Source organism: Oreochromis niloticus, linkage group LG5 (assembly GCF_001858045.2).
Source record: "Oreochromis niloticus isolate F11D_XX linkage group LG5, O_niloticus_UMD_NMBU, whole genome shotgun sequence".
In the NCBI taxonomy this organism is placed as follows: domain Eukaryota; kingdom Metazoa; phylum Chordata; class Actinopteri; order Cichliformes; family Cichlidae; genus Oreochromis; species Oreochromis niloticus.
The window spans coordinates 7,056,153-7,083,769 of NC_031970.2; the positions used below are offsets into that span (position 1 = coordinate 7,056,153).

General features: G+C 39.4%; 1 protein-coding gene across 5 annotated transcripts in view; it reads left to right on the plus strand.

The window, feature by feature from the left end:
* Positions 1-27,617, plus strand: part of tox2 (TOX high mobility group box family member 2) — a 103,976-nt gene that overhangs the window by 57,923 nt on the left and 18,436 nt on the right. For all 5 annotated transcript variants that reach the window (XM_013264642.3, XM_019359332.2, XM_013264643.3 and 2 more), the window contains exons 3-4: positions 3,455-3,514; positions 18,185-18,472. In XM_013264642.3, the coding sequence (XP_013120096.2) occupies positions 3,455-3,514; positions 18,185-18,472 (348 nt within the window). The remainder of the gene's footprint in view (positions 1-3,454; positions 3,515-18,184; positions 18,473-27,617) is intronic.

A 27,617-nucleotide genomic window follows, 5' to 3' on the forward strand; every position in this document is an offset into this window, starting at 1 on the left:
ACAGTACACCCACCAGTTGTTAACCTCACAGTACCAGGAAATGATTATTTTTACCTTTTCCTCTGATTTTAGATGGTGTTTATTATTTTAACAGCTCTGCCCTTGGAGACTCCTCCCATTGTGTAGCAAGAGCACAGTTGCAGACCTCAGTTTGCTCCTTTGACATTTGATATAATTGTTTTGCACTTACCCTGTTTTGCTCATTGAGATCTGGTTTGCAGGTGTGAAAATAAACTATTCTAAGACACCATGACATCTAGCACAATGTGAGTAGGACAGCATGTAAAATCATTCTCCAAGAGCAAGAAAGTGATTGTATTTTCATTGCAGAATACAATGATTGTTCCTTCTGCAAACTAATAGTGCTATCAGGCAGAAATTATTGCACTAGAAGTAACAGTTCCATCAGAGGCTGAATGATAACATGGAAATGCAACTGGGGCTTCGAATTGAATAATGTTGCAAGGAATTGCCTTTGTACTTTGGTTTATTTGTTGCCCTCAATGTGTTATGTATGAAGATGGAAATAAATGTTAATGAAAACTGTGCTGGAGTTGAATCTGAGTATAACTTAAATGGAAATATTGGAATGTTAAGAAAAAAAAAAATCCCAGAATTGCTAAAAAGAACAAGTGATTAGCATAAATTGGTCCCTGCAACACTTGCATGTGGTGAAAAATTGCTACAATAAGACCTGGGTCCATTTTCAGTCACCATGCCAGAGCTTGAGAAACACCCTCCCACTCTGACTCACTGTAGGCACAAACCAGTCACGTTATTTGACCTTACAGTAGCAACAGTAATTCATCTCAGCCACTACGAGCTGTCTTGAGGTGTGTTTTGTTTTCTCATAAATGGTTGGTGCCAAATAGTGTCAGACAGAGAGGGAGGGAAGGCCTCTGGGAGAGTGTGAGTGAGCGTGCGTGTGTGTGAATGTGTGTGCATGTTTATATGCCTGTGTCTTTCAAGCTGCGGCCTCTGGCTGTGACCCCAGTGTTAATCACTCTACAGCCAGAACAACCACAGGCTTCTGTCGCCACTACTGCGGCTACAGCCCTTCTCCTCTCCTCCTTTATGTCAGTGTCATTCATGCTCCCTGTGCTTTTTTTAAATGTATCTCTCTCAACCCCCCCCCCAAATACCTACAGTGTGTTCCCTACTTGGCCTCCTACTTGCACAAGATCGCTATCCCCTTCCCCATTAGCTCCAGGATACACCCTTGTCGTTCTCATCGCCTCTCCATAACCTCAAACTGTCACCTTTTCTCTAGCCTATGCCTCCCCTTTAGGCTTCTTTAGCTTGGTATTTCTGAGCTATGAAATCGCTGGGCTGTCCTGTCCTGATTTCACTAGCAAAGTGCAAAACAAGCTAAAGGCTGTTCTCTTTGTGTGTATTACTAAATAGGTGACAGGGTTGGTAAAAATGTTGGCTTGGGATGTTTTTTGTCATGTTTTTCTTGTTGTTTTGGGTTATTAGTGTATTAAGTGACAGGCTGGTATTATATCATAATTTGATAAATTTGATGATGTTTTTGCTTTACATTTATGATTTTTTATTTGCAAATATAATGAGCAATATAAACAAAGACAATCAGCAACTTGTGGGTCTGAAAAATTTGCAAGTATGCAGAAGTGCCAAAAAGTGTACTTCTTAAAATGTCCACTTGAGGCTGGTTCCCAAAGCAGGTCAGTCCCCACAGACTGAAACTGCGAAAATGGTTAAATAACAAGTTTAACAGCAGAAAACGTAAGTGACCTTGTTTGTGATGTCGGTGCCTTTTAGACAGTTTTAATGCAATGATCTGAATTTTTCTGACTGTGTGGTTAGACAGTGTGGTTAGTTGTGCAAACAGACTATACAAGTTTTGTTCCATATTCTCTTTTTATATTTATATTAATTTGAATTAAGGCTGTGGTGGTTAACACTATCACCTGTTATCAAGTAAGTCCTGGGTTTGAATCCATTGGCCGGCTGGGGCCTTTCTAGGTGAAGTTTACATGTTCTCCCACAGTCCAAAGACATGGATGTTAGATTCATTGGACTTAGGTGTAAATGGTTGTTTGTTTCTCTGTTTTAGCTGTGCAGTAGATTGGCGACCTGTCAAGGTTGCACGCTGCCTCTTGCCCCATGACAGCTGGGGTAGGTTCCAGCCTAATCGCCAGACTGAATTAGATAAGCAGAATATGGATGGATGGACTTGCAATTAATTAGCAGACCTGTGCATCTCACACATATATTCTAATGATGCAGCTTGGGTAGCACTCGAGTCTCTTGTCCTGACGTAGTGAATTCTGGCTCTAAAAAGCACATAGATGGCAGTGATCATAGTGCTAAAGCCTAAGGTCTACAAAACCAATAGGTAATGTCATGGTATCTACATCTTTTTGTTTTTTAAATGTAATTCCATGTGAAAAACTTGTCTCATTTTAACAGAGTGTGATCTTAACAGAACTAATTTTTTAATGCTTGTCTTTGTAAACATTTAAACTAGAAACTCCTGTACTTGTTCAAGCAGACATTATAGCACAGTAGATCAGTTTCTTGATTAATACTACGTAATAGCTGACTTACAAAGGTTATTTACTGCCATCAGTGCTGCCTTTGATTAACCTTTCATGCTTACAAATCAGCACCTACAGAGCCTCAGAGGCTTGCAAAACAACATACTAATAATGGCAGTACTAGCAGGCTAATGTTGAGAAAGACATAGATGACTGATGCTGCACTAAATGCAAATGTTAATTTAACACAAATCAACATTTGTTAATTTGCATTAAATACATGCAGTAGTTGATGATGGCAATGTCATTAAGTAAAAAAAAAAAAAACATCTAATGATGGTGGTAGAGCAAAACTCTCCAAAGGGACAATCCCCGGATATTAGATATTTTTACTTCATTTTATGAAAATATGTCCCATAAATGTTAAACTATTTAAAAGTGGTGGACTCACTGACCAACCAACAGACCGTTTCGTTCTAGAGCGATTGGAAAGAAAATGAAAAGAACCTTTCTATAGTAGATATGAATGTGCAAGAATGACTGACTGAACCAACTGGGTAGCCGACTAACTAGACATCGGTGGCTGCAGTTGCGATTATTACTCTGTTGTGCCTTTGTTGCTTCATGACACACGGAGAATAATGGCAGTTAGGTGTGCATAACACTTACAAACACACACTCAGGCTGTAGGCAAGCTAAGAGGAAGAGTGTGAGTTACACAAGCTTTGACAGGGCCTAATTATACAAGTCTCTAATGAACTGTAATTACTGACATTCACCGGAGCATCGAGGTCTATTCCAGTCATTAGGCTGCAGTGTTACACTCTTTCTGTATCGGCACTGACTGACAGAATTTCTTTTTTTTTATCCCTTTTGTGATCTGTTGGCCTCTGCCTCACTGTTTTCTCATCTCTCTCTCTCTCTCTCACACTCCCTGTGTCTCTGTACTACAGTTTGATGGTGACAACATGTACATGAACGAAAACAATCACGAGTTCCTCGCGCCAAACCAGGTGAGTCCAAATTTCTAATAATGGAATACCTGCTCTGTTTTTTCCCTCTTGTTATATCACATCCTCAGGATCATTTCAAATAGTCTTAAAGCCATTTTTCTTTCACTGTTGTCAACTCTTGTTGAGATGTACAACAAGTCGCTGTTACTGAAAGGAACCACACACTTATGTGACATCAGCTGAAAGCAAGTGGACTAAAGATATTTTGTTCTTTTTTAGACTCACAGATGCCACACAGGACATGCTATATTCTATATGTCGCATACAAACAAATAAAATGATGTCACAATCGTTCAAAGAGCAATTAACAGTAAAATTGGTAATGTAGTAATAAATGCAACATTTTTGCATATGTACTTGACAATGAAATTTATAGACTACTTAATGTGCTTATTCAAACGCCTGTTTTAAAATTAAGCACTGTAGGCAATTTTTTTTAAAGAACTATATTCTTGAAATATAAGACATGATGTTTATTAAATGTATGATTGGTTACTTTATAATATATAACATAAAACATGTGTTCTTGTCTTTTATAAATTGAAGCTGAACACTGCTGCTAGGTTTATAGTGCAGTAGGCAAGGGAAACCCAGGCACTGGGTTAGCAATTCCTCACAGTACTAACCTATGATGATTAGATTTCTGCTAAGTACACAGAAACCATAGAAGCTAAACCAATGAAAATATGCAAATTTCCCATAAAAAGAGCATTGACCTTACTGTAAAGTGACAGAGTCATCGTACAGTTTTACTTACCTATATTCCTGATATTCAGTCATTCTCTTTGCACACAATTTTGGCAAAAGCCGACATAAAGAAATGTTTTGGCTTCATTACAAAGAATTTATTAAGTTAGAATGGGCCAGTCGCTGCTCTTCTATAGCACATGGCAACCCTGCCAGATACACTGTAGCACAGCTGGTCATGAACAACTGGGAGACCATATGGTTGTGTTTGGACAGGGGGATTTGTGGAGTTTGGGAATAAGCCCATCTGACATACACAGGGGAGCAGGGAATTTGTCCCTGTCAATTGCAATTATTAAAACCAACCCGTAGGCTACAGTAGTTCTGTGTTTCAGTTGCATTTGCTTTTTTGCTAAATTTCTTAATGCTTTGGTTTGTTAAGGTTTGGCTTATGGCCCAGAGTAGGACACAGAGCTGCTTGCGTTGTCTTTTCTACACATGTAAAGTTTATTGAGAAGGCTCAGACTAATAGGACTGTCACAAAGTCATTTTAAGTGGGACAGTGCTGTCATTTGACAGATTTGTCATGCAGATACTTGGCTTTCTAAAAAAAAATGCTAACCACTGCTTTTATCAGTTAATTTCATACAGCACATGTGGCTTTACTGTAGTGCTGATTGACTGATTAGACATCAGCACCAGTTACTGATGGGTGGGTGAAGCATTGCGGTTTGTTAGAGAAGACAAGAGTGAGCGGCAGATAGGTAGAAAACAGGGAAGCAGGAGAGAAAGAGACAGAGGGAAATAGCGTGAAAGACGGTGATAGGATGAGAGACGATTTTGCTTTGCTCTGTGTTATACTTTGTTTACTCAAGATCCCCTCACATTTGACATGTGCCTTGCTCTATTCTCCGCTTCACCAAGTTTAGCCTCTCGTTCCCTCTGACAGCTAGAATCAGGGAGGCCTAAGGGGTGGACACACACTCTGACAACAAAACATAGAGATGGGAAAATCCAAAAATCACTGATCTGCACCTCTTTAGCTGGGCTACATTTTTAATCCAAGCAGATTTTTTAAATAAAGGTTGAGGGCACCTTTGTTGAGACGGTTCACTGAACATCTTAAATCTTTGTGAATTTGAATAATCATGCATTTCTCTAACCCATCCTGCTTATTCTTACATTACACCGTCTTTGTGGTACAAGTAATGTTCTCAAACTACCATTCGGTAGTTTATTTTCATCATGCATTTCACATCAACGACATCATAAGCACCGATAAAGGGATTTTTTTTATCCATGCATGCTTTCTGTTATCAGTGTTTGGTCACTAAATTTGGAACAAAGCCGCAGTTTGATTGACATTATCAAAGCATGTTTTGATAAAGTGCAATCATTTCTTGCACTAATACGGCATAAAAAATATGATTCTATACCTGCTAGTATATGCTTCATGTTCTTCAGAAGTAACGGCATTAACGCTCGTGCTGTTTGCAAGTGTTTAGGTAAAACAAGACTTATCATTTATTAATTAGTGTTATTCTTACAGAACAGTTGGGTGCGGTATACAGCAGTGTGCTCTGCTATTCTCAGTATGTTCTATCTCGAACTTAAACTAATCATACTGCCTAAAGCTGACTTTTCTGTGGTTGCTGCTTTATTATCTCCCTCAACTTATCTTTCACCCATTTTCTCTGACTCCCCCTCTTTTGCTCTTTTGCTCACTGTTTCTCTTTTTCAGTCTCTACCCCCGTTGCATTTAAATGCATTTGGGTCAGCAGTTCTGCCTCGAAACTGTGTGAAGAGTGTGTTTTTCAGTGCTCGGCTTTCTCTCACTTCGGTTTCACCATGTAATTGCTCTATTTAACGTGGCTTACCTATATGAATTAATTTTCTATACATCTTGCACATTCATATAGGTCATTCACAGGGCGCTGGTGAGTAAATCTGGCAACGCAACCTTATCAGACTGTTCAGTGCTTAGATGGGTACGTTCTAGTGATGAGTCACAAGGAAATGGGGTCAGTGCCATTGTCATATCGATGTTCCCATGAGCATCGCTGTCTGACCCTCCTTAGTTCTCTGTAGACTTTCTTTTCCCCCCCAAGCAGAGTGACAAAGTGTTAGTGATTCAATGACAAGGTCGTGGACCCTGGTCTTAGCATCAACAAGCTCTTTGTCTGCCCCTGTGGCCACTGGCCATTGTCCTGGCATCATTGTAGAAAAGAGTAACCAACGAGAAGAAGCTCTGGTATTTCCTAGTGTTGTCACAGAGGTTTGAACTGAGAAAATCTCCACAGTGGCAAGGATTAGAGCACCTCCTAAGTAGAGAGGCTTTTGTATCATGAAGGTCTTAGTAGACCAGATCACCTGAGGTAAGATTCCTCTCGCTATAACTAAACAGAGCAGTGCGAAGCGACACGATCAAAGATAATGCACTGTGAGAGATTCCTTCTCATAGCTCCACAGCAAAGTGAAAGAAACAGTATATACTTCATCAGCACTTTACCTTGACAATGTTTTCTTTTGATGTCTTTCTCCCTGACTTATGAATTAATTTAGCAGAACTGCTGTTTGAGAGAAATATGTCACAGAAAAGAGAACACGAGGAGGAAATGGAAGGGGGAGGGGTGGAGATGGAGAAACTGCACAGGGGAATAATTCGGCTAATGGAGTGACTGTTTGGATATTCAGCAGAAGTAGGAATGGAGATTATGATCTCGCAATTAGCGTAACAAGGTTTTATTGATTGGCTGCTGCTGTAGCGTCTTTGCTGCCAAGACGCTGCATGTGGCTTTAACATGCACAGTGTGTGTAGCCCAGCCAGTCACTCTAGTTCTACTACTACACCACTACCAGAGCAGAATCTAGCTCGGTGTTACCATCGAGCCACGGCCATTTCCTGATCATCAAAGCTGAAATATTATGGACTGTCGAGTTGAAAGGGTCTGTTTGAATGCCTGATGATAAAGTGGACTACATTTGCATTTTCCGCTCACTTTTAAGTTAATGCATTGCCCTCCTTCCCCTTTGAGTGAAAAGCAGGTATAAAAAGGCAGCTTCTGATAGCGAGCAATTTGAAAGTTTGTCTGCCTGTTTTACATGTTCGGAGTTCAAATGATGTTTTCACGGTAAGTTTGATGCAATTTCTCATCTCACTTACTATTTTGTAGCTCATTGCTGGCAAGGATTATGGAAGTCCCATGGGTGTTGTAATTGTAATTAGAGAGGTGACTGCCAACAGCAGATCTGTTAGACATGTTAGACATGGAGAACTAGAGAAAGATCGATGGAAATATTTTTATTTTTGTTTGGCTGGGATTTTTTTTAGGACAGTCAGCAGCTGTGAATATCATTATGTTTATTAAACAAGTTGTCAGATTAAACTCATAATGGGGCTTTTGTGTTATTTTTTTTCATCTTGTGTTTAATGAGAGATTTATTGGCATAAGAGCTCTTGTTAACAGATCTGAACAGATATGCCTGTCACATATTCTGGTGCTTAAACTTGCAGGAACTCCCCCTTATGAATATGATTAAGTCCTTCTCTAAAGCTCCCTTGTGTCTCTCATCTTCCACCATATGTTTCTGATGAGCCATTGTAGAACATGATCCCATAGTCTTTTATGTCCAACCTTTGACAAATCTATCACCTCTTCCCTCTATGCTCTGAATTAAAGGCCCATTCCACCTTTCCAGTTTAGATGAATAATTCTCTTGTTTGGCAGCAGCCCAAAGCCCAGCCAGCATGTCTGGAACCTTGGTGGAGCCTGATTGGTCCGGTTCAGTCGTGTGTGACTGACAGGAAGCCCGCTGATTGGGGGAGACCATATCTTTGGATCGTTGCACTGATTAAAGCCTCTCGGCAGCATTTTGTACACTCCCGCCGTTCGGGGTCCCCGCACTAGCGCCCTGGCACTGCTGGTCTGAATTACAGCTTGGTCGCATTAGTCTGATTTACAGCTTCCTCCTGCTGTTTAGATTGGAGTTGGGTACCAGAATGGCAGGCTCCTCCTCTACTATACTTCCACCTGCCCCCTCCTCTTCCTATTGATTCCTCTACTTTGTGCTTTACCCTCTACCCATCACCCCAATATCTCTAACCCTTTTTCTGCTGCCTCTTTTATCCCACCTCACCTGGTTTACTTTCTATTGACTCTCTATCCTCTACTAGTTCTTCTAGGTCACCCTTTTCTTCACCCCCGATCCCTCAATTTTGTTTTTTTTTTGCCTTCATTCCACTTCCCAATAACCTGTCTTCATACTCCATGTACACCCTTGTGCTTGTCCTTCTTTTTAAATGTCCCTCTAACCTCTGACAACATCCCTTTACCTTTCCTACCCAGCAGCTCTCCCTCTCGCTCTTTCTCCCTTTCGCTCCCTCACTGCATCTTTTGTGAAAATGAAAACAAAGAGCAGCCTGCCAAAATATTTCTATAGCCATTCGCTGACGAAGCAGGGAGCGGAGACAAAGCAAAAAGATGTGCAGGCATATTTGTCGCGGCAGCAGAAAGATGGAAAGCTCTGTCCCCGTGGCCTTTTTACAGTCATTTGGAAACTCCCCACCTCTCTCTCCTCTCTCTTTCTTGCCCTGTTTAAAAGCTCTCTGTTTGAAATACTCATCTGACATGGCATTATATATAAATTCACAGCTGTATATTTGTATAAGGGCCTCGCTCTGCTAAGCTGTCCGTCCCCATGTTGCCCTAGGTGATCAGATGAAACTAATGCGCTTTAACTTTAATGTGTTTCTGCAGGCCTTTCACTCCATTGGATAAAACAATAAGGAACAAACACTCACTCTTGCTAGGGTATAATAGAAATTGGGAAATGCAGTGTCTAGTCAGCCTTTTCATAACTGTTTTTTTATTTGTATTTATTCAGGGGGGTTTTTAGGTTTTTTTAGTAAAGTTTCCCTTGAATTGGTTTTTCCTCACGGCTCTGAAAAAAGGTTATGGGTTATTATAGAGGAAAATGTACCATTCAGCCACAATTCATTAGCAAAATACCTGGTTAATTATTGATGCAATATCTTCAAGGTATGAAAAAAGCCCAGAGTTGCTATCGATCTATGTTGACTTATTTCCTGTGCTTAGAGAAAGTAGAAATGAGGTGGTACAATTTCTCTTGTTAAACTGGTTAAACAGCGCACAGCAAAAATGTTGGTACAAAGCCTAAGGCAAAAAGGCTTTCATAGTTTTATATTAAATGTATTTGTGAGTTGGTTTTATCCCTCTATGTAGTGCTGTAGGATGGGGTTATAGGAAACACAGACCGCAAAAGCCAGCACACAATCTAACCCTCTCTGTAAAAATGTACAGCAGATTGACTGGACAACCAGACACAGGTGGGAGCATGGCACTGGGGCCATAATTAACCACCCCACACTCACTGTTCTCAGTGAGGGAAATTACAAAGGAAGGAAGATAAAGACAGGAAGTAAATACAAAAACATGACACACGATAGCTATCAAAGTAAAACAGCCAAAAGACAAATAATAAGGATGCACTAAGACAGGTTAACAAAGAAAGCACCAAGACATGGATGAGATAGAGGAAGGAGAAAACAGAGAAACACTGAGATACTGGACACGTAAGAACATTAGAAGAAAATTAGAAACTCTGAAAAGAGAGACACATTCAAATATAAACTGATTACTCAACAAAAACCCAGATAACTTGGGTTATGGCAAATACTCCTAAACACAATGACTAATATGTAGAGAAACTAACAGAGGAAAGTTGGACTGGGCATGTTGGGTATTGTAGATAAATATTCAAATCATTATTTTTTTAACTCATGGTAGTCCCAGAAGTTAAGTACAAATAAAAATATTAATTTATTTGACAGTTTAACTATTAGCTTAATTACATGCAGTTCACTACACCCGTAGCTGCCGACAGCTATGGTCAAGCTCTGACTGTTGTATATAAACAACTTAGCTGTAAAACTGTGACTCTATTCATAACTTTATTCATAAATAATTAAGCTACTGTTATTGTGCTTCATGCATGAATGTTAGATTTAGTTTACTTTATGACTCTGCAGACATTTAATGAACTCCTGCAAAGATCTGTGAGCAACTAATATCATTTTAGCTCCTGTTAATACTTCGTCACATCAGAATATAGAACCTAACACCTGATAGGATTAAACATAACCTATGTTTTGTCTTGTGCAATGTTTATGGAACAGTATGTGCTGTAATCTAGCAATAGGCTTGATGTTCAAATTCTGTCCTGCAAGCTTTTTTTAACTTGAGTGTTTTTCATAAGGGAGGAGCTTTGATGCTTCCCTTGATTTTGTTGCAAGATTTGTTTAGTCAGCACGATAGCATTAGACTGATAGTGAAAGCATGTGGCATGTAATGAGAACTGGAAACGCTGTACTAATCTGGGTTAACACTGAACCAAAAATACTTAAAGAATAACTTCTATATCTGAATTTGTTGCCAACTTATGACCAAGAATTAGTATTCACGTTAGCATCTCTTTGGGGTTGCACACATTAACAGTACAGCTTGCTAAGAGTGACTATGCTAATATCCTGAGGTTTAATTAATATAAATAAACAGGCATAAAGCTTATGATAGTTGCTTGAGCTGATATCCCAGTGTTGATGTTGTTTTTGGATCAACATACTTAATGTTGGTCAAGGTTCAATATTGCACGTGACCAGTTCTGAGTGGAGATCAGCAGTTTTTTGTTTTTTTCATGACACAAAACTATGACATCATATAGTAGCAATGTGATTGCTAACTTGTAGTGCTGGACCTGGACCAACATTAGTTATTAATGATCCAGGGACAACACTGACACAGGTACACCTAAGATAGGCACCATGTTAATTTAGTGCATACAGTAACTCGCAAAGTAATTATTAGATAAGTCTAAATGTTTGCTCTTAGTGTATTTTGTCATGTAATTGGCAAAATTGTTGCTTGATGGCATATTAATGGATTAAAAGCCTGTAGTTATCGAAGTATACTTCAGAGTCAAGATACATGAAAACCATCATCAGAGACATTGAATACAGTAGAATCCTGAATTGAAACCTATGGGAGAGTTTGTTAATAGCAGAGGTGGTGGTAGAAGTATAACTGAGGGTGGGAAGAGAAGCTTTTTAAGAGTTTACTTTGGGGTGAAGTCAGCTATTGGATTTCTTAAAATTCAGTTTTATTACCTGGCAACCACTAAAATTAAAGTAAATTAAGATAATGCTTCAAAAAAGAATAAGCGCCCAGAGGCGTTTCAAGATGGCTGCCCAGTGGCGAGCAGTTGGTGTAATCTCTCTTATCTAGTACTTGAAGAAACAAAAGAATAAAAAAATAAAAACAAATGACTCGAGGCTGTGCTAGAGAAAATCTGGGAGCTCACCAAAATCAGGTAGCTGTCTTCTGGATCGACTGACTGACCGGCACACAGCCTAGTTAAGGCTAACATGTTCTTGTGTACATGTAACTCCTTTTGTGGACACTTTGGTGATACATGAAGTATGACTTGCAGCACAGAACTCTAGTGAGAGACAGGAAGGTTCATTGACCCTGGAGAGCTGTCTCCTCCACTCTCCTCCATTCACAACCAGCCTCTTATTAACAATGGCACCAGGAGTATGACGGTCCAGATGTTATTCTCCTGCTCCCACCAGCTGTGCCAGCCTCCAATACACAGCCTCATTGACTCTGAACCAGCGAGGCAAGACACTTAAGAACACACTGACACCGGACTCACACAGAGTGTGCAATCTCTTACAGTAGGTTTTTGTTTTGAAAAGGGGATTCCTAAGAAATGTTCACAAAAGCGTTTAAGAGCTGAAATGACACACACATGGACACACAAATGCCATATGCACTCTCACCCGCCACATGCTCTTTACACCCCCTTCTCCTGGTGTAGAGTTAGCAGCAGAGTTATTTGTGGGTGACAAGATCCTAACAATTCTGAGAATAATGCACATTTGTTTGGATGACTGTGCCATCAGCACTCCCTTTGTTATTTTGAACATTGTTAGAGTCAGTTTGTAAGGATCCATCAATGCTTTATTCTGCTGGGGGTTTTTTTTGTCCATTTACTTGTTCCTATAACAATAATTAGTTTTGTCATTCAGCCACAGTAGCACTATTGTCCACATGCTAATAATGATTTTTGACAGCGGGCGCAGAAAAGTAGATAACTGAAGAGTCATTAAAAATTAAAAAACAGTTGACTGGCTGCTGTTTTGGGCCTTGTCGAGTCTCTCGGCATCTTCGGCGTAGTCGTAACTCAGCAATACCAGTGGCTGTTGTTAAGTGTTGTTGAACAGACGGTGGTGTGCCAATGAGAAAAGCTGAAAAGGCTCGGGTGTTTACGAGACATGGCTGCTCCCAACATGAAGCGACAGAGGGACTCTGGAAATAATACTGTATGTGTGTCAGTGTAACATTGTAATTCTAAATTCACACTGTCACACAATAAGTTTGTTTGGGATTCTAATTTGAAAAGTGGGATTCATCTCTTTCCCCATGCACCTTTATTTTCTGCTTCTTCCTCTCCGGTTCATCCTTTCTCCTCTCACTCTCTCCAGCCCTCTTCTCCACCCACACACAGCAGTATCAACATCAGCATCACAATCACTCTAGATGACTATTGGGAAACCTGAGCTATCTTGTGCAACCATGGTTTATTTTTTCCAACCGCATTACTGGAGATCACAGTTTTCACTGTATGGCATCTGCATGTCATTACTACTACAGGGTCCTGAACTCTTTCTGTGTTTCCAACAGCAAATACAGATATTTTCAGAAGAAATATCAGCAAACAAGTCAATTTGAAACTAACATCACTTTTCTTTTTTATTATGTTTGACAGCTATTTAAGAAAGATTTTATTGTTGTGTGTCAATTGAAAGTTCAGCAGCAATTATGTGGTTCTTATAGTTGACAGTACTTCTCCATTAGTTATCTCACTTGTCAATATTAAGTGTTTTTTGACAGTGAAGAAGAAATAGAGACAGCAAGAGCGAGGAAGGTCAGTAGCACATTTTCACTGGATCAAATTAATATGGAACAACCCCCACAAAAAATATTGGCCTCAGAGGGCAGTTAGTTACTCGGCACTTCCATCCGTTTGCAGGATAAAAAGAAAGCATATGAGAAACAGAAAGAAACAGAGGTACAAGGGAGGTTGTGTTTGTTATTTGATAAAGCCTCCCTTATAACCTCAGCATGTTGTGCAATAGCGCTGGCTCTCCTTCAACTCTGCGGCGTGCCACTTCAAATTAGTCGCTTGTGGAGAGGGTCTGCCCCATCTTTGCAAAATGCATTAGTACACCACTCAGAGCCTCATACAGCCTAGGGTTAAACACAAATTATATCATTTCTGTCATCCAATCAAATCAGAGCGACCTCTTGACCTGTGAGATGAGTCAAATGCATAATGAAATATGACATGGCACAAAAGCTCTGATTCTAATCTGTTCTGACATGCGATCAGATGAGGATGACCTCCTGACCTTGACTGACAAGTGAGACGGGCACTTGGAACAGGATATATGAAGAGAGAAGAAGGGAAACTTAAAAGGAAAGGGGAGAAACACGTGCAATTAGAAAGGCTGGTTTGAGTCAGTGGTAGGTTAGTTAGTAATCAGCTCAGGGTCTGGGGTGAATAGTGCCATCTGCATCTTTTGACTTTAGACAGTTGGTGCTCACCTTAATTATTCTCTCCATATTTTCCTTTCTTCCCATTTGTTTCTCCGTGTGGTTTGTGTCTTTGAAAGAGTTTATTTCCTCTCTCCTCACCCTCCTGTGCCACTCATTCACTGAACAGATCCCAAGTACAGCATCCCAGTCCCCAGAGTTCCTGTTATGATTTCTGAACAGTAAAATAGTGACAGATAAATAAAGCAGCTGGGCTGTTTTAGAGGGAGATGAGATGACAGAGGGATAGGAAGGGGGCTGATCGGGGTCTAAGAAACATGGAATAGGGCCAGAACTATTGGGGCTTCACAAGGGACAGAGCTGAATGGGCAAGCCAAGAGAGGAAGAGGAAAGTGAAGGTGTAGGGTGGCTGTAACTGGAGCTCCTGCCCATTTCCCTTCCCACTCTTGTAAGATATAGTAGCAGAAGAACAGCTATGGCTTTAATTAAGCCTGAGTTGAAGGAAAGAGATGAATAGATTAAAGAAGACGCTAAGAGAAACAAGAAAGACTATCAACAACAGCAAGCCAAGAGTTCACGGCTCTTGGATTATGCGTTTGAAAATAACTGATCTCTGTTGTCAGACAAGCATTATTTGCCTTTGCTGTATTACATTAAAACAAGAGCTTTGTGTACACTAGTAAACAGGATCATTTTTGAATATACAGTATAAGCCTCCTTTTGCGAGAGCAGTGACAGAGGGAATAAAAAAGATGATGCTCTTAAATTCATCCCAAAGATAAATCCACTGTTTTCTTCATAAACCGGACTGCATGGAGCGAGAGATAACAAGGCCTGACTTGGTCTGCAGAGTGCTGCGCGGTGAATTTTGGGAAGGTGTCAGAACGAAGAGTGCCAGAGGTGATGGAAGCAGTGATGTATGGGTATTTCAAGCATAAATCACTGCTTTGACAAAGCTCTTCAATAAGCAGATAAGTCCATATTAGCGGTGAGACAGATATGTCATCGTCTGTCTTTGAGCCGTCGTCCCACCCTCTTTGCGAAACAGACGTTGACTTGGGAGGACACCGGACTCTTTCGTCCATGTGGAACACAAGGATGCGGTCTGAAAACACAGCACTTACTGTGTCACTTGATGTCATGCTAGTGGAGATATTCCCAGTCTGTGGCCCACCTGTCATAAAAAAAAATGTTTGCGTCATGAAATTCCTTTGATTTCAAGACGAAGCTAAAAAAAGCAAATATTGTGAGTACAGCTGAAAATAATGTTTAATGTCATTATTATCTTGTCATTATGTGTCAGATTTAAAATGCTCAAAAAAAAGAATATTTAGAGTTGCCACTGAAAGAGGGCAATTAGTTAGTTATCAAAATAAACAGTAGTTTATTATCTGTCAGTTGCTGCTTAATAGCCTGATAATTTTATGCAAGAGCAACATTATGCCAGGAGGTCCAACATTATGCTATGTAATGTTGAAAAAGGCAAGTAGCTTTTAACTGAACATATGAATTGCAATTGACAGATGAGCATTTTAAAATGGATGTGCAATTTAATATTAAGTGGGCGATGTCCCAAATTCTGATTTCTACAGGCATCATAACAATAATCTAATAAGTAGAAGAATATAGAGATAATGAGCCATTAGCCACAGTCAATATCATCTCCAGAAGGCCTTGAATACTCAGGCAGTGTTACAGAGGGAGGGAGAGATCTGTGCCAAATAAAAGACAAGCTGGAAAGCTCCCCAATCAATGTTATTTTCTCTCTCAGTCCCAGACCAACTGTCTATTCATCTGTTTCTTTCAAATGAAAGGTGTGCTGGTATGTAACACTTACAGTCGAGAGATCTGTCTCTTAATTAAAATGTTACAGATTGCATTCGCTCGCAGTGAAGACAACATACTGTGTATTAGAAATAATGTTCCCTATAGTGTACCGCATTGATCAGATGAGGAAAATAAAGGATGGTGAAAAATAGAGTGTTGAAAATAGAATCTGCTGCTTTTTGAAGGAGAACAGCCCCGACTATTGAAAGTAAACCAATGATGAGTACCTCAGAGGAAAAGGAAGGGAAAAAAAGAGGGGCTGTGTATTTGAAAAGCTACTTCCATACTAGGACACATGCTGGTCTATACGATCCATCAAATACATTGCCTTGGCTTGGATTTTACTTTCAAAGAAGAAAAGAGTATACATTAGCCAGAGTGTACATGTGGTTCTGTACATGCAATCTCATTCTGAATAGAGGCATATGAATAATTTATCTTGCCACAATCCAACTGGGAATGTCCTTGGTATTTACATTTTATCATCAAGGGCACTGGATGAGCCTTCATAGCAATCCAACACATGACACATCTTCGGTCCTTGTCCCTCTGCACAATCAAAGGCAATAGATGGGACCAGAAAAGTGTTTCTGTAGCTTGGATGTAGATTAATTTACTGAGAAAACAAAAGATTGACAAACACGCTACGTGATGACTAAGCATGGTGGTCTTTAGATTACATAGCAGTCTACTACAGTCAGAGTCAAGCACATGGTGGCTCAGAGGGACACGCACGGGGACTCACTTCACACAATAGCTCCAATGTTTACAACAGACAATTTAGTTTCCTTCCAACAATTATGAGGGAAATTGAATCTCAGGAAATGTTCGTTTTCTTGTCCATTAGACCAAACAATAACACTATCCCCAAAGGTTTACAAAAACATCTGTCTTCAAAGGACAGTCCAGAAAATTAATATCAACTTGCTTGCAGGCTATGTCAGGACAAAGTAAATCAAATTGAGGCAATCGTTTACTAAATGTTACGCCAAATGAAAAGAAAGAGAGAAAAAAGAAAGAGGATTAATTCTAAGTGTGTCTCTATACTCTTGATTCAACAGTGAAACCTCCTGTTTTTGCCATTACGCTTAAGATGTGTGCTTTAGACTCTTCTTATTGACATTCTTATTGTTACAAAATTAAATTTATCTCATGTGGCTTTGCGCTCGTTGCTCCACGTGGGATTTAAATAGAAAAACTGTCTTGGGTTTTTTCATTCCAAGGATGTAAAATGCTTATTCATACTACTTTATCTGTAATTGATGTGCTCAAAAATTACAAAATAGGCCATTGCACTTACCTTGATACTAAAACAGGGTTGAGAAAAAAACAAGAAAGAAACGTACCCCGTATCCTTTCTTCTTCCTTCCATCTCCACATGCCCCTTATTTTCTAAAAGTATCTGTTTGAGAGATAAATGACCGCTCTGCTGCCGAGGATGACAGCCTACACAAAGATGATATTGAATTGATTTCAGAAATGTTGCAGAACTGACTGTTTGATGTATACTGCTAGACATGAATCATAAAAATTCTATTAAAAAACCCTTGAATGGCTGACACCAGAATATTATTTGTGATGATTAATTTGACTCAGTCATTACAATGGGAGTCAAGTTGGATCGTCTCAGACAAAATTGCTTTTCATTCCCCGTTGAATTTCCCTGCTATTTTTCTTTTCTTCTTGCTCTGTGCAGAACCCTGATCTGATTGGACTTACTGTGTTAGAGAGACAGCACGCGAATAGAGACTGTTGGTCTGCTATATTACTGATCACTGAGCATTGTTTTGTTTTTTTGTTCCAAATTGAGTCGTTTAACATTTGAAGGAAAATTATACCTAATGTAGCAAAATGACAGATCAGAAGCCTTTGTGGAATTTCTAGCTTGACAAAACACAATAAAGTTAATGCTTGTAATCATAATGTTTAGCATATGCAAGTACACACACACACATATAAATATATATATATATATATATATATATATATATATATATATATATATATATATATATATATGTAGCATTAGCATTAATGATTTCTTTTCATGTAACTTCTACAAAAAATGTCCTTTTGTTTGTTGTAAACGAATGCAATCTAAAAAAAAACAGGTTTTTTTTCTTTAGTTTCCTGTTTGGGAACTATTAGATTTATTTGTACATTTGGCAATAGTATGATTTTCTCTAAAATGTGAGTAGGGAATTGTAGTTGACTTGCCCATACCCTGTAGTTGCAGAGACACATATGTCCAACCTGCTTTGTGGCATTAATAATTTAGCCGCGAGTTTACATTCATGTAAGTGTTTGCTGGGCAGGGCATTCACCGCTCCTGACAGCTCAAATAGCCATTTCCACTTTGCATTGTCTACTGTAGAAAAACCAGAAAACACTGTACATTTCTACATTTGCAGCCTGTGTGTAATAGTTACAGGGACTTAAATTGGATTGATTTTCAGTTTCTGCTTAATGAAAACACAGTCTATTTCACTTTTTATTTCTTTTTCCGTCTGTCCCACCACAGAGCTACACAGGTCAGACAGGTGGCAGTGGGGGAGGAGGAGGAGGTGGCGGCACCTCAAGTGGAAATGGAGCCGGGGACGAAGACTATGAGATCCCACCTATCACTCCACCTAACCACCCTGAACCTCCTCTTCTTCACCTGATGGAGCACGAGTCTACAGGCTACCTCGGTCACTCGTTGCCACACAATGGGCTCATCAACCCGTATTCCTACCCAGAGCTGCCCACACTTATGATGTCGAACATGCTGGGACAGGACAGCCACCTCGTATCCAGCCAAATGCCCTCGGTGAGTAGTGCAAATTTAATCACAGTAAGAAAAATATTTAATGATTGGGAGTGATGAGTGTTGGTCTTAAACATAAACTTAACTTGTTCTGGCGCATGCCTAAAAGAAGAAATGCAAATTATAAAGCAAGCAATGTCAGCACATCGGATGAAATGATGATGGCGCGAACTTTTTTTTGTAATTTTAAAGCATTTTGTGTATTTTAAGTATCAAAAATAATTTAAATATCATAGCCTTGCACCAAGGGGAAATGTCGCTTTCAAGGCACAGTAAATGGGGCTAAGTGGGGAACTGAATGATTGTTCAGCAGTTGCCATGTCAGCTCTAATGCATGGAGAAAAGGATTGTGGGTAAATCCATCAGCATCATATCTGCCTCGACAGCAGGCATCGGTCAATCTGTCAGGCCTTCAAACATGAATACGTGCTGATTACTCCCTCAGCTCCACACAGAACTGCTCCTCTACAAATTAGCATCTCCAAACCATAATTGCATTCATGAGAACTGTTGGAAATAGAGCAGGTTACTATCACAACAAATGAGCTCTGCAAAGCTTATGCATCAAACATATGAGAAGACTGCATTAAGCAAGTAATCTATTTAGCAGTTTAGCAGTATACCATGCACAGTGCCCTAAATGTGTAATGTAGCTTGAATTTGAAACTCTGAAGTTCAAATTAATGTATATATTAATAAAGATAAAAATATCCCGTATATATGGAAAAGATGACTGATGTTTGGATTAACTGTAGAACTGAGGTCCCAAAGAAAGAACAGATATGGTTAATAGTGTTAATGTACAATTTCTTTGTGTGACAGACGATGACTGGAAAGCCAATAACTTTAAACATTCATAGCTTTATTGATACTGACTTGTATTATAAAACAATGCAGAAATAGTAATGCATACAGCTGTGCTGATCTAGAAAAGGAGATGTTTTCTTCTTGTTCTTTTACGGTATCATCAAGGACAAACATCAGCAGTGTGTTTTGTCTGTGGCCATGTCTCAGTATCTTTTAGTTATTCTACACAATAAAGATATATGTTATATATATGAATATCAAGGTCAGGCATAAAGTGTAACGTTGGTGATAAACAGAAGACGAGTAACAATCAAAACATTTCCCAGTAAAGATCTGAAATCTAAACATTCTTTGCATTATGTATACTTTAATGCTGGAATACTCCCACAAGGTATTAGATTCATATGTCATTTATCTTCATATTCATTTCACATTTTGGTCATGACCTTTACTGCGGAGACATTGGTTGATTGGCCAGTCTTTCCCTCTGCAGTCAGGATATTTGTTACTGCTACAGAGGGCCACACTCTGTGGTTTTAATAGATTGAATACAGCAGGCTGGGTGATAAAAATGCATGAGATTTTAAATGTTCAACTCACACATGATGAACTTGTGTTTAAAGCACATGTAATGCAGCTCCTGGTAACCGCTAGGGAATCTGATAGCACTGGTAGACAAAATGATGCTTTTGGTTTTGAAAACAGAGACGAAAATTAATTTCAGCACATTTTGTAAATGTTCTATGTTACATGAATTTAACTAAAATTTTGTGTGCTTTAACACGTAAGCACACGAATCTGGAAAGAGGTTAAGAGACATTACACCACAGTTAAAATCATCTGTGATCTTTTGCATTTTGCAAGTAAACTCCCAAATCTTGCTATTTCTGACTTTTTATAAAAGAGCTCTTGAATACATTTGGGGATCTTTTCAGAGCTCTGCTTCAACTTCACTTCAAAAAAGCAGCATATAAAGTGAACTCTGAATTTTTTTAATCAAATAGTCTGGCTGGCAAAACTACCAAACCGTAGCAGAGGTTCATTTGTGCTGAGAACGGAGTGTCTATTAAATTGGTGCCTCACCTTGACACAGTCTGTTGAGCAGAGTAATTAAGCAAACTCTGCAGTTCAAACATGAGTTGCTATCATTATGAATATCTCACTTGACATGGATAGATAAATAATACAGGTTCATTCGAATTTTAATCTATTTTTGGTAGCTAAAAAACACAATTTACAGTGCAGCTGTGTCTGCTCGCATTGAACAGCGTGTGTGTGTCCAAGTGTGTTTCTGTGTCTTTACTATAAACAATATATCTGCTGTTGAAATGGATCCACTACATCTGGAGGTCAGGCCTTATATTCAATCTTGAGCACATTGAAAAAAAAATCCATTAGGGTTCATCTTTCCTGCATCAGCCATTCTATTGTGGTGCTGCAGTGAGATCTGTTTTCATCAGGCAGATTCAATACGTGAGCTGGGCAATGAAAAGAGTGCAATAGAGTTGAATGAAGAAAGGAGGGGTGAGGATAGAGGGAGAGAGGGAGAAAGAGAGAGCAGGGCATTGTGGGGAGGAACGCAAGAAGAAAAAAGTAACTCTTATTCAAAATGAGCATATACCTCCAGTTTTTGTACCTCCTGGATTTCATTATTAGATATTTTAAAGATAATTCAGTTGAGTGAAATGGGGTTATTCTGTCTCAACAAAAGGCTGAGAGCCTCTGGTTTTTAAATTTGTGCCTGCGTGATTCAAGTATGAGGACATTTGAAAGTACTCCAATGCAGGTGCAACAATATAAACATGAAATAAATAGGGCAATTATATAACAAAAAGGATCTAGACTCAAGCAGCATCGCAGCAACAGATGATCATAGCTGTTAAGGAGAACAGAGAGGGTGTGTTTAGTTTGTTGTGAAAGGGTGAACTGCGGGGCTAAAGAGTGTTTAAATTAGGCAGATTTAACACTCAACTGTGGCCATGGATCTTAAAAATTTATAAAAAATGATTGATTGCACATATGCCAAAGCATGAATAATACAGAACAAGACTGAAGGTTTATTGCATTTTCCTTATTGACAATAAATTGCATTAAAATACACAAATTAAGGGTGTGTGTATCTAACGCTTGGTGCTTTGGGGATTTCTTTTTCCTTTCCTCCTGCTAAAGATGTAAATCTTTGAAAATATGTAACAAACGTCAAGCTTAATTTATTCAGAAAGTACGTTTATAAAACAGCTGGGCACTGTAGTCTTTAGTAAATATCAAAACATGACAAAATAGTTGATTTAGAGGTTAATTTGTTGGACAAGCAGCCAGTTACGCATTTGGCTGCTAGAGATTACTTACAAATAAGATTGCTTAAAAAAAACTTTCTCAGTTATTCCCATTATTTTTATTCATTTATTTATTTTAGCATTTTTGGCTGCTGTCAAGTTGGGTGGAAGCGTGTTGCGTTTTGGGGCCCAGAACTAACCATAAATGGATGAGACCAGTGAGTACTAAGCTATCAGCTAACATTAGCAAGGTAGTTAGTAAGCTAGCTCTAGCACACAGACCAGAGCTAGGTGGTCTGTGTGCAAACATTAAACCATGAGCACAGATTCTTGGATGGGCTGTACTTCACACCAAGCTATGACCAAGCTACATGTGAGATTAATCCATAAAAAACAACACAAGTGATGTAAACTGGTTTTTAAAGCTAGCTGTCAAACACACCCCAACTTTTAATCTATGTCAGTATCCAAAGAAATAAGGTATAAAGCAACTTTCTTTTATTTTTTTATTTAACAGGCTGTAAACATGGTTTTAAATCCAGTTAAGTGGTCATTAGAGGAACTTAAATCTTTGTCAGTTCAGAGTTTTTCCATCTCCAGAGGTTAAAACACTGCAAACACTTTAAAAGAATATGTTAGTGTGCTCATAACCTTAGACTTTGCCTATGCAGACAGCATTTAGTTGATTGATCACTCACTTATAATCTCTGTATTAATTTGATAAAAGTAACAGGGGTATTTATTCATTTTCTCCACTTTGCTGCCTCTCAAAACCCTCTAAAGCAAAACTGATTGCACTTTCCTGATTTTGTAAGGAGGCCATTTTCAATTGAGATTTTTTTTCTTTTTCTTTCCTTTCTCTTTTGGATGATGGTTATTGTGTCTGAAGCTCCTCCTGGTCAAACCTGATATCTTTCAAAGAGCTCTTTTCTCGATGTTTTGATGCACTTGGCAGCCCCCCCATTCCCTCCCAGCCCCCCACCTCACCACTTTCCCTCGTTCTCTCTCCCCTCTCTCTCTGTCTCTGGCGCTCTCTCTGTTAATGCCCCCACTGTCATAGCATCTACAAGTTCCAAAACACATTAGACATTTAATAGCCTTGCTCAGGTTGCATTGATCCTATCAATACAGCCCAGAATGATACACATCTCTGTTGCTGCTGATTTCTGGCCTCATTGTTTTCTGTCACATCTCTCTTTACACTAAACTATACATATATTTTTATATCCACCTTTTGCCTGTGCTGTGACCACTGTATCTGCAATATATTTAAACAGGACAGCTTCATATTCAATTATGATATATTTATAATGGCCCCCAGTTGCCAGCAACTGGAATAAATTATCTCTTTTTTTCATGTCCCTCAATTGTGCATGCAGTATTAGCCATCATCAAACTGGCTCAAGTGTGATGTTTTGAATATGTAACAGATGATGAATGTATAATCAGCCAGGAGATGTTATGCATAACAGCTAAGTATTAGCTGAGAGATCTATATGCACGAGCAGCCTTAGTTTCATCAAACATCCAGGTATTATCTCCCCCCTTTTTTTCTTTTCTCAGAATACACGATGTGAATCTGCTTGAATGAGGGTCAGTTTATTTGTAATGAGGGTTGTGGCACTCTAAAGATCTGCCTGCTGCATTCATATTCAAATTCCATCCTCTAATTTCTTTTGTTACAAAATTTCAATGTAAGATTTTCCTCACAAGCTCTTTATCTTCATTTGTTGAGGTTAATTATCAAGTATTAATCCCATCTTGATTGTCACGTTAAGTTGGTTGGAAGCTTGCTCTTTTTCTTTCTTTATTTTTTCTCACGAGGTATTAAGTGCTCCTGGCAGGTGCTCGCGCTCCAAGCCTGCGTGAAAGAAATATGAGCTGCAATGTCAACTGAACTTGTCACAGACAAGCTGGGATGAATTAATGATAAGAGAGCAGAGGTGTGTTTTAATGTTTTCTCTCTCTGATGGAGGGTCTCAGCAAACGTATTATCGCATACTGTACACCTGCTGGTTTTTGTATAAACATGAAACAGAAAAAAAGTGGATTAGAGATATGGCGATGCATTTATAGAGAAAATCACGGTCCGCATTTTAAGTTTAAAGAATAAAAACTATATCAACCAGCCTTCTGAGAAAGATTATAGTTAAATGTGTTTACACTTTTTCCATATGGACTTTAAAATTGTCTCGTGTGGGTTTTTTTCGACTTGCCTTTAAAGACTTTCGGCTCTCTGGGGCTTTGCCTGATTCTATACTTTTTATTCAGATGAAGAAAACCTATTTCTCCTTTGAAAGACCTTCATTTTAAGTCATTTTTTAAAGGGATTAGAGCGTCTGCAGAAAATGATGGAACGTCTGTCGCTTTTCACCACAGTTCAACAAGCTCAGTGATAGAATGGGACTTGTATTAGTTATTCCAATGTTGATTCGGGCACAGATGATTTTGAATGATCAATGCCACGAGTGGAACAAAAATCACTTGCTTGTTTGATGGCCCCTTGAAGTCTACAGGAAAAGGGAGGGCTGTTCTTTCAACTGCTTTCTCCCCCCCCCACCCCACTTTTTTGTGATTATTTATTTTCAAATTGTCCCTTAGGCTAATGTTCCATTTTGGCATTTCACACCTCCCTCTCCCATAAATGAACCATCACAGCCATAAATCACTGGACAAACAGAGACTTGTGCAAACCCTGAAAGGTTCAAAGATTTATGTAACACATTCATGTTTTCCACTTCCTCATTTTAGTACTCCACGGGTAAAGCCTAGCTAATAAAAGGTCCTATTAATATTTCCTGTTGCTTAGCAACGGCAGGCAGCAAGTAATAGCATTCTGTGGAAAAATAGATGACCGATAAGGAAAAATTCAATTCTTTTCTCATCTCTTGGGAGAAAGTGCCTTATTTCTCTGGCAATGTGATATGAAACTGTAGTTGTATATTAAGAAATATCCTAAAAGAAATATAGGTTATTTTCCAATTTCACCGTTTTAGAGGGATTTTTGTTGCAGCCCAGAATGGCAGCTCATCTTTTTTCTCTACCCCGATAATGTCAATTAACCTGCCAGATTAAGCTAAGAGGAGGATAAGATTTGACTTAATTTCTGTCTTTTTAATCAAAAATTCTAAAGGGATGGTGTCAAATAACACAGTCACTGGACTTTAAAAAGATCAGCTATGTGGGACAAATTGCATTTCATTTATATTGCATATGTAATTTAAACTTGTTTTGCACAAACACAGACCAGCTTCGGTTAAGTGCCATGTAAAACCTGTTCTAGTAATACTTATCACTCTGATCACAGGTAACAGAAGAAGATCGTTGCAGTGGCAATTTTCAATTTAGATAATTCATCACATCATATTTCAAAAACATCAGAGTGAAATACGTGTTATCGCACACATGTTGTTGTCATTGTCCTTCTCTTATAGATGTGATAAACCACAGCATTCAAGCAAAGAACAGAAGCTAAAGAAACAAACGCAGATTCAGCTGCAGCACATATCTAGTGTTATGAAGCAGATCCAAAGATAAGGGATTTCATATTACACTTAGCCACGCGCCCCTGCTGAGATTTATCATGCCATGAAATCATGCCCATATTGCACTATGCCCTATCTCAACAATCCATCAGCTCATTCTGCTTTCACCACCAGGAATATTCAGCTGTGGTGGCAGTGGAAAACTATCCCGTGTCATCTCATGCTTGGACACCTCTACTGTGTCACCGGCCACTAGTTCAACGCAATACTCCCAATCTTTCTGTTAATGTCTATAAGTGTGGCTTCATTCACAGGGATTAGAGTGCTCAGCATAATCATGTAACATGTGTGCTGTGTTAATCCAGGACTTAGAGACACAAAGTGTGACAGTATATATTTGTGGGTTTCTTAACCTTTATAAGACTGTAGCAAGCTAGTTGCTCTTGTGTTTGCCTTCCTTTCTAATACCAGACACCTTCCTCCTATTGTGCAAGCACTATAAAAATGGAAGTTTTGTAATCTGCTGCCATAATGTTTAAAACTTGAGGATAAGGTGAAGATGGCCTCTGTCAGACATGTGTGAAAGTCTCTGGGCAAGAGGATTTTGCACATATCTATAACCTTGGCCTGACCTAGACTTGCATGATGCACACAGCACAATATTTTTCTTTAAGAATTGCACGGTCTTTGTTGTTTCTGTGTTCATTATTTCTGCATGCTGAATTTTTTTATGTTGTGCAAGTATGGGCGCGCCCACACACATGCACACAAAGTGCATTTGACACGGCAGTCAGGAGTCTCATTAGTGGGAGCAGAGGAGCCTTGCCTTCTGCTGTCAAGAGTGTGTGTCCCTACCGCTCCTCACAACCGTCTCCTGCATGTCATGTCAGGCAAGGCTCTGATTCTCTGACGCTGTGCTTTGTGAGGTGAGCTCAGAGACACGCCCGGGCTGAGAGAGAGCTAGAAAAGGAGAAAAAGGGACTGTGAGAAAGAACAAGAGAGACAGAATATTTAAAGAAAAAAAACATAAGGAACTAGAAGGAGAACTGGAGGGGTGGAAAGAGTCAGAGACGCAGAGAGAAAAAGAGGAGAGAAAGAAGCAAAGGAGGTTCTAACATTAGCAGTAATGAGGAACATGGAGGCTGGTGCCGAGGGGGACATCATGACATTACTATCTGCAAATCAACCACTGCCTTTTTGCTGCTACTGATTCACCCTGAGAGATGTTCACGGTGGTACTGTACTTTTCAAAGCAACAGTCAGCCACCAGTGAAAATGCTTCAAGGTGAACTTTAATTACATCATTATTATTAATATCCTTGTTTACTTTTTTATTACTTTAATTCACATTTTTGTGCGTTTAAAAGTCCTTCCTGCATTTTATGTGTTGGTATAGACTGTTTTTGGCTTTGGGATTTATAGTGGCAAATTCCATTTCAACACTGCGGCTACTTAAGGCATTCTTTGAGTAAACTGCTTTTTCTCTCTCATAAAGTACGTGCTAAAACTTGTAATTATTCCCTTATACTGCTGGTTTGTGAGGTATTGCTGTTTTTCTGCCAGATTAATTACAGGATCACAGTTCAGCACGGGAGGTGCAAGAGCAAGTGTTTGATATTTTTCCTTTTGACTAGCATGTAATTGGAACGATTGAAAGTGACCTTAAAGTGTCTTGTTTTGGCAACACGGTGCCGTTGCCAAGCTAATAAATAAAATGAGGTTTTAACAGTGTGTTAGTAAATACAGTTGGCTGGTACTGTACCTGAAACAGGGCATCACACATTACATTAAATCAAAGCCATGTTGCCTTGTGGCGTAATATAGATAATAAAATGTAGTCTTGACAACTTTCAAAACAAATTCTTACAACAACACTGATTCCCCTTCTAAAACATCCTGGCATCTATTGCCCGTCATGTCTCTGTACTTAGCATCTGTCTGATGTCACAAGACGGCAGATACAGCATTTTGCCTCTGCCTTTATAGTTAAGTAGAGTATGATTCATGAATCCACTCTCTTCTTCTCAGCTTGTGTAAATGACCCTCTTGGGTATATATAAGCTTGATAAACCAAAGACATGGATGAAGGGAGAGAGACAGAGGGATGGAGTGAGGAGGAGGTGGGAGGGGCGGGAGGCTCGACGGCTCTTTGAGGAACAGAGTTGTTAGCGCTTTGCCCTCGGGGTGAATGAGAAGTAGCTTTGAGGGCTGAGAGACCCAGGGTTGGCTCCCCCACCTAAAGGCGTGTTTACCACCTTGTTGCGCGGCGGCTGTGCTTTTGAAGGATCAGTCTTGAACGCGCCTCTAATTAAAGCTGTCATGGCTGGGTGCCTGCAGGGATAATGTTCTATTATTATAGTCATTTGTTTCAATTAAACGCTGGCTGATTTTACAATAGCAGCCGTGAACCTGTGTGAGTGAGCCATCACTCTAAACAAGATGGCTCCAGTCAAGCAGGGAGTGAGGAAAGACAAGTCTCGGGACTCACACGGGCATCGATCAGTGAATATCGAAACAGGGCGGGGCGGGAGTGAGAAAGAATTTGAAAGCTAAATTGGACAGATATCGTGTAGCATTGAG